The sequence below is a fragment of the Zerene cesonia genome, chromosome 19, assembly GCF_012273895.1.
Source record: "Zerene cesonia ecotype Mississippi chromosome 19, Zerene_cesonia_1.1, whole genome shotgun sequence".
In the NCBI taxonomy this organism is placed as follows: domain Eukaryota; kingdom Metazoa; phylum Arthropoda; class Insecta; order Lepidoptera; family Pieridae; genus Zerene; species Zerene cesonia.
The window spans coordinates 6,487,869-6,496,362 of NC_052120.1; the positions used below are offsets into that span (position 1 = coordinate 6,487,869).

The 8,494-nt window shown below is 31.3% G+C and overlaps 1 protein-coding gene across 1 annotated transcript; it reads left to right on the forward strand.

Annotated features, from left to right (window-relative positions):
- Positions 1-330: 330 nt before the first annotated feature.
- Positions 331-7,473, forward strand: LOC119834581 (transmembrane protein 145). The gene is made up of 7 exons (XM_038358977.1): positions 331-1,049; positions 1,305-1,580; positions 1,678-1,837; positions 3,529-3,666; positions 4,644-4,899; positions 5,433-5,537; positions 5,863-7,473. The coding sequence occupies exons 1-7, from the start codon at positions 586-588 to the stop codon at positions 6,009-6,011; spliced, it is 1,548 nt and encodes a 515-aa protein (XP_038214905.1). The 5' UTR covers positions 331-585; the 3' UTR covers positions 6,012-7,473.
- Positions 7,474-8,494: the final 1,021 nt, after the last annotated feature.

Below are 8,494 nucleotides of genomic sequence, written 5' to 3' on the forward strand. Positions count from 1 at the left end.
CAGAAACTACCTGTTGGTAATGAAAGCCTCATAATTAACGCATATGTGTATATCCGTTTATATTGAATAGTAACTTCTTTCCAAATTGGTGATAAATATGAAATTATATATTTCGATAATTTAAAAAAGTTTTTGAAGGAAGTTTAGATGAATAAATATTTGCTTGAGTAGTAAACTCACAGGAAAAAAGTTTATGAGCACCCTATTAGAAAGGGACACATAACCCCTATGTTACCTTTCTCGGTTGTTCTGATTTCCAATACTCTTTGGTAGCCAGCCTGTCTATAAACTAGGAACGTCTATGATTGTCACTTTTGTTTTGAGTTTTGGCTTTGTGACAAGATGTCAGTTTACAGTTGTCAAACTATAATTTGTAAATGAAATGAAGGTACATAGTGAAATGATATTAGTTTGGTGTTCTTTTGGTTGACTAAGATTACAATTTAAAATGATTTTGGTATATTTTATCGAAGGAATAGCGGCATAAAGATGTAAGGGTGTTAATATCCAACTTGATACAAAACATGAAAAAGAGTATACTGCGTTAGGCATGTTAGTTTCGTTCTATATTAATTTAACGCCAAAATGAAAATATTTGTAATTATAGTAATCCTCTCGATATTATGCGAGGTATATTCAACGCACATAAAGGGTGACTTTTCTACTAAGGAATTCTTCAAGTTCTTGGTTAAGTTTGGCTTTCAAAAAACTGATATTCACAATCAAAAAGAAACATATGGTTATATATTTGGGAACATAACGTCCAAAGAAAAGTTCAAATATCCAATAACATTCGCGGTTTTAGATAGAAAACATTTCATACATTACTACAAAAGTCGCGATATTATTGATAAGGAAAGTGCTTGTCAATTTATGTTCCAAAATCTCAATGCATCAGCCTATCATCCGAAATGCAATGCATACGGTCAAGACTTATTTAGAAGGATTCCATGTCCTAAAGATCAACTGTGTGTGGATGAAGATATGTCATGGAATGTGATAAAAAACAATCAATTCACATATGTTATTCAAAACAGTGGACAACCAAGGTTATGATTATTCAGTATTATTTATTATTAACCGCTTTTAAAACATATAAGACCCAATAAATTTATTTTTTAACTAATTATTTTTATCTAAATATTTAATTTACTAATAGTGTTATAACTCCACATGTAACTGCAATTTTACATACTCATGTAATATATTGAGTAGAGTTTTATGTATATTTATATGTTTCATTCTAAAATGATAAAAATTAAAAACATCTTGATTGAAGTAATTGTATAATACTCTTTTTTTAGATTCTGGTATGTATCAATGGTAGCTTGTTACCTGGATGAAGTGTCATGCTCATGGCATCACTACTCCGGGGCTCCATCTTTGGATAACAAAACATTAACAGACAAACCTCAAGTTATCAATTACGACTTTTGGCTCGTAAACGGCAGCCCAAATCTTTCCTTCTACAACACAATGTTGTATCAGTTCTCATTCGACAGGCAAAATACTTTGGAGCTGTATTTGTTATTTTGGATCTGTTATATTATTTTGGTTCCTGTTCAAATATATGCAGTGAGGTGAGAGTAAACAATTTAATATAGAAAATTTTACTATATTCAACCTAATTAATTTATACACTAAAAATATATAAAATGATTAAATTGGTTATTTCAGAACACAGAGACATCCAGTAACAAAGCTCTTCACATCAAGCCTGGTTTTGGAGTTTATTGCCCTATGCTTCAATGTGCTTCACACAGTAAAGTTTGCAGCTGATGGAGTGGGCTTCCCTGGCCTTGCTGTGTCGGGTGATATATTTGACATTATGAGCAGGGTAATTTGATTATTAAATTTTATTTATCATTCAGTGCAAGCAACAAATAATGCATATTTTTGAATTGACAAGGCTTGGGAAATTAGTTTAGTCCCTACTCTGAGATGAGAGTATATATTTGAATAGTTCAGCATCTGATGTGTCTAATAATTAATTATATTAATATGCATAATAAATAAATAAAATTTGTCAAAATAATAATTCTGAAAAATAATTGATATCTTTATATATCATTCAATAAAGAGTTGTTGTAAATGTAGGTTAACAATGCCCATGACAAAACTGATAACTAAAAATATAATGATGATTATTATGCCCCACTTTAATTGCATAAGTGGTTGATGTTCAACCTCATGTGATTCAGCTTCATGAATTCCTATCAATTTTGTTTTTAGTATGTAAAATTATAAAATCTAAAATGTTTTGTTGACAAAGCTAACCTTTTTGCCAAAAAGAAGCAACTGTTTGCTATGGTTTGGCAAAAAGTCAGAAAAAAAATCTCAAAGATATGCAAGTTTACCTTTTTTAATTACAGTTTATCAAATCAAGTCACATAAAATGGCTATTAAGTTAGAAATAATTGATACTTTTGAGTATAAGTTACCACCACTTAGAATTGTCTTTAGGGTGTTTTCCACTCAAACAAACCAATATGGTCCAAATAAAGCCTAAATTGGTTGATTCTAGTGTTTAAAACTTTTATCACTAATTGTTACAAATGCGTTTAGTTAGGGGAAAACTGACGCATAAATTTATAATGAAAAATAGGTTTTAGCTGAATCATTTGTATACCATCGGAATTATAACTTTAATATAGCTATCTAGAGAGTTGTTTAATTAATGCATTTATATTGTATTCTCTAAGTATAGCAAGTCTAACAGTTTGTATAAAATTTGCATATTTACCAAGCAAAGCATGTTTGCCGTTCATTGTTGTAGAATGAATATATAATATTATGACTGCCTGACTAGTTTACAGTATATGACAGAAAGAAAATTAGTTTTAGACTCAATAACAATCTAATAAGTATTATTAATCTAGTAAGTGTTTTTTTTTATTTTGGAACCATTTGCACCAAGTATTCATTGAAGAACGACTGGCTTTAAAAAAGAAGGAGGTTATGATATCTACTGTTTTTTTTTTGACCTCAGGATTTCTGACTGGGTGAATAGATATTGATGATTTTTGTTTAAACTGGAGTCTCTCATGTGGTGCCATTTAAGCATGGTCTATTGGGGTTCTGACAATTTAAAGGCTGTTTAGTTTTATGTTAAAAATAAATATTTTAACAGAACTGAAAAAGTTTGGAAAAGTAACAGTTTTTTTTCTGATCATGTAATATCCTTGGTGGTGTGTGGTTGACACAAAAACATTTAATCATCAGCAGTATTTAGGATTCCCCATTCTGAATAATTGTAAATAAAATTTTGTTTAAGAGTCTAAGCAAAAGGTGTGTAGACACTGTCATAATATACTTAACACTTTTTGACAAACAATAATTTTTATACATATCAGTAACAACAGTGATGACACTGCAACAATCACAACACTACTGTAATATTTAGGTTCTATTTTAATCATCCTGCAACTGATTTTAAGGATTGTGATTGAGATTATGGAATATGATACATTGAGAAAAGAAACTGGATGGAGTATAGAGTAAAATTAATATTGCTTTATTTTTTTTCAGACCCTGTTCATGCTTCTTTTACTGTTATTGGCAAAAGGATGGGCTGTAACAAGACTGGAGCTTACATATAAACCATTAGTGTTTGGAGTGTGGATGGTTTATGGGATTGTTCACGTTTTACTGTATGTTTGGAATACTGTACGTTGTTATCCAAATTTGTCTTATTTCATAACAAGTACTTTTAGCTCTTTAGCTGCATGGAGGAGCTGGGATGGTTTCAGTTTTGACTGGCTACCCCGACCTTTTCTTTTCACGCAAAATAGACGTTTGACGTCGAGTTTAGGAGAACGTGACCGTATTATTATTTATTAACAAGTTTTTTTTTACCAAGCCGGGTTCGCTGCGCTTTATTTTTCATTTAAAAACTCGATCACGAGGCGGGATTCGACCCGGCATCATTCGCCGAACTGTGGCAACGTCAGACTTCTTTGCTTCGAAATCTTCTACTCGACTCTTCTACTTTCTGTTTTCTAATGGACACTTCACGCCATTTACTGAGGTGATTAAGAATCTTCTCAACCAATATGAAACATTATTTCAATGATTACCATATTGTTTCTACGGAACACGGCCTTTGTTTACTTGAATTTTTAGTTTTATGGCATTCAAATACTTTATAGAAGAGTAATTTCGAAAGAATAGAAAAAACTGGATCACGAAATGATATTCGAACCCGCATCATTCTGAACCGAATCGTCAACGCCTTACCACTTGGCCACCCTCGATCCCGCCTCAGCAATCGAATTGTTGTCTTGTTTTCAACAATACCAATATTTCAAACCAATTGAGAGCATTGTTTAATATTGTTAACAAATCACAAAAAATGCATAAACCCCCGCGTGCGACAATGGAAAGGGAAATAAATGTGTATTTATTAATATAATAAATAATATTTCATTCGTTTATCGAATGAAGGATTCATATGTAATACCGTAATTAGCAATCATTGTATTTTTTTGTTGTGCTGGAGTGGTTTGTGGAATTAAGGAAAAACTACAATAAACATGTATTACCTTATACAATTGTATAATATAAAATTCGAATATTTTTAATTTCGATTGCATTTATTGATGATTGCATGCTACAATTGTAACATAGAAATGCTTTATTTCCAGACTGAAGTCGATATAATAGAAGAGATAGACGAATACCAAACGTGGCCGGGCTGGCTGGTGTTAACGTTACGAGTCGCCATCATGACGTGGTTTGTGCTAGAGCTGCGAAATACAATGATGTATGAACACAATATGCCCAAACTCAATTTCCTCCTACATTTTGGCGCGTCGAGCCTGGTTTGGTTCGTGTATTTGCCAATCATAGCATTAATAGCGCTACAAATTAGCCCGTTGTGGCGATTCAAATTTATATTAGGTGAGTAATAGATTTCTATTATATACTAGCTGTCCACCCTGGCTTCGCCCGTGGTTCATATATGGCCTATAGCCTTCCTCAATAAATGACATATCTAACACTGAAAGAATTTTTCAAATCCGACCAGTAGTTCCTGAGATAAGTGCATTCAAACAAACAAACAAACGAACAAACTCTTCAGCTTTATAATATTAGTATAGATAAATAATGTCATATATAGATAATAAATAGTAATTCTGCGTGTTGATAACGGCATATTGTCGCTCAAGGGGCGACACCTTTTTAACAATGTTTTCAGTTACATTATCACCGTAAATGTTGATCAACTGTTGCTCAACAAATGTTAACATGAATAATATTTCCCATTATATATTCCTCTATTATTTGTGTACTTTCAACTATCCTATTATTTACTCATGAAATTTTATATACAACTGGCAGCAGGTATCTTTTTGCTAACAGCTTTCATCAATGCTATTTTTCTAGCTGCATGCTTATATAATAATAATATATTTTTTTAATATAAATTACAGGTATAACGTACTCTGCCGACTGCTTGGCGTTCTGCGTAATGGCTCACCTTTTGTGGCCGACGCGATCGGAGCAGTATTTATTGTTGGCACCACCTGATTATACAGGTAAGTTTTTAATTCTAGATACAAACTGTATACTTTAGAAGGTATGATCTTTTTTGTTAACATTTCATCATTATTGTTGATAATAGCAACACGCGTCTGTTGATGGGTTCCGCTATAATCCTTTATAGACAAATGCAGGTTGATATAGTGCCATATCCATGGTGATATGGATATTTTTTTTGGTTCTCGGTCATTCCCGTTTCCGTAATTCTGTCTTTCGTTCGTCATTCTTCATAGACGATGATACTATTTCGATTTTGTATCCAAACGTGATGGATGTTCATGAAAGGATACGTCAAAGTTTGAAAAATTATACGTTTTACAGCGGGCATTGAAGAATTAGACGAATTTAGCGAGTCTCCTCACGTAGTTCACAGCGACACGGTCGCTCTCACAGCCGCGGAGAGTGTGAACGCGGACGATGAAGAAGTTATATTTACACGACCACACAAAAACGGAATGGCGTTCTCATAGCAATGTCCATAGACAACGACGAACGTCAATGTCAGAAGCATAGACGAATCATAGACAATTTTGTCGATGTAACTTTTTTATGCATTTTTTAACGGCTATGGTAGCTATATATTAAATGTCATACAGAGTCGTGATGACAAGGTAATATTTTAACGATTTTGATAAATTCGGAATTGGGATGGATTGTAAAAATGTTTGGGACAATTTTATTTATTATCAGTAATCATTATTACTTTATATCATGTAATAATTTAACACGAGCTGTCTAGTATTTTTTATTTATCAATGTATTTTATTTACAATCATGGGCTTTTTATTATTTATTATACATAATTAGAATATTACCGGACTTGCCATTGTAAAAGTATCGGCACATTATAGATGTTTTTAAAGATTTGCCTCTTAGCACAATGTACAATGTTGCTAATCAATGGAATTAGAAATGTTACTTATTCAAATTTCTATACATAAGTTTAATACTATGTAACTATCTGCGTTTCTTGTCTAGGTTTCAAGTTTTTGTAGACCTTTTGAAGAATATAACATTTGTAAACAATTGCTACACCAGAAAGAAAAAATCGCCTATAAAAGTATTTTGACTTTTGCCTTTGCCTCTTTTTCAACCGACTACAACAAAGAAGGAGGTTATCAATCCGACTTTGTTACCTCAGAACTTTGGGTGAACCGATTTTGATGATTCTTTCATTTTATTTGAAAGCTGGTGCCTTCCGTGTGGTCCCATTCAAAATTGATTTAGTTATGATAATTTGAATTGAATTGGCTGCTTTCGTCAACAGAACTATCTACCTAGCTAATAATTATAACATTGGAAATAACATAAAATTTATAAAGTAAAAAGCAAAGTTGTCCTTGTTTTCGATGAAACATGTGCAATTAATTATAGTGACTTTAAATTTACTGTAAGATTATTTAACGTGACCATAGCGTAAAAGTAAGAGATTTTTATCGAACAATTTGATTGTTACGTGTGATTGCGGTGGAAATTTTAATGTGAATATTTATGTCGACTTTGAATAGTAACGCGTTTTGTCATGTATATTTATTACACTTTTTACATAATTTAAAAAAAAAAATTATAAGACGCTTTGTTCCTATTGGTCAATCATTTTCGCGTTCTCGTGTAATGTTTTTTCGAAAATTAGAAAATTAACGATTGATTTATGTAATACAACGTATAAACGTTTCCGAACTCTGTCGAGCTATGAGTTGTCATTGTACTTTTCAAATCATTAAAGATGTATTTTTAGTTATATTTTATAATTTAAACATTAACTTTTATTTAATAAAATAGCATAAATTAATCTTTGCTTGATACAATATAAAATTTATAGTTATAGACTATTTCAAGTATATATATACCCCTTAGTCTTAAATACCCGCAACATGATAGCCACTCAATTAACCTTAATTAGAATTGAAGAATTGTTTCTTTTATTTAAATTTTGTGAAGTTAAAAAAATAAACAAATTTACGCGTTATTATTCAAAATATAAAAGCTGTGGATTATTATTATTGAATATTGATGTTTCATATAATTTTTTTAGAATATAAAAGCATGTATGAAAATCGAATATTTATAGGTACACAATCATTTACTTTTTACTTGAATGTTATTATTTTTTTTTTTATAAATTCTGCAAAATGAAATCATGATAAAATTATAAAAAAAGTTTTTATTGTAGAAAGTACATTATTGCGCAAGATTATATCGAAAATTTAGATGTACATATTGATGAATGTTGCAAGTATCGTGCCAACGTGTTATTTTCATTTTAGGTAGAATAAGTTTACTTAATCTAATTAATCATCATAGTTCACACATTTTTGTTGAAACAACGGTATTTTTTTAAGTACTGTTGATGTGAAAATTCTTATAGATAATTTCGAATTTAAATGTATGTGTAAATATTTTCATTTTGTACGCGAAAGGGAAGTACAACGTGATCTCTCTGATAACGTGAGTTATTATTGTTACATTAAAATATTAACAAATCCTACTGCTGGTACTTATACTATACATAAATATTTATTCCTTGGTCTTTACGAAGCGATCAGTTTAATATTCGTTACTCATTAGTACCTGTATGATTATTTACTTGTCTAGTTAGTGTTGCGCTTCAATCGCAACAAAAACAACAGGCCAGGCTTGAAGTGCTACACATACTTGTGTGCGCAACTCATGCGCACACGTATCTGCATTTTACAACACTAAGTAGAATGTGTTGATGACTAGGTCGAAGATCTTTAATTAAACAAAAACATGTCTTGAATGTAATTGTTTTCAATATTTTTGTTCTAAATTATTTTGCACAAAATCAAAAAATCGTTCCCACAATTGGATTATCTAATAATATTTCGATACAAAGTAATGTAAACTAGGTGACGAGATTCCGACGAAATTCGGATGGCAGCTTCAGCACTCAAGTCAGCCGACTCATTCCTCAGAATTGCTCTATGAACGG

Bases quoted from the DNA above. Each gene is read 5' to 3' on its own strand.
- LOC119834581 (XM_038358977.1), top strand. From the start codon at position 586: ATGAAAATATTTGTAATTATAGTAATCCTCTCGATATTATGCGAGGTA. The intron at 1,050-1,304 runs GTTATGATTATT...CTCTTTTTTTAG, and splicing joins CAAAACAGTGGACAACCAAG to ATTCTGGTATGTATCAATGG. The intron at 3,667-4,643 runs GTACGTTGTTAT...CTTTATTTCCAG, and splicing joins TACTGTATGTTTGGAATACT to ACTGAAGTCGATATAATAGA.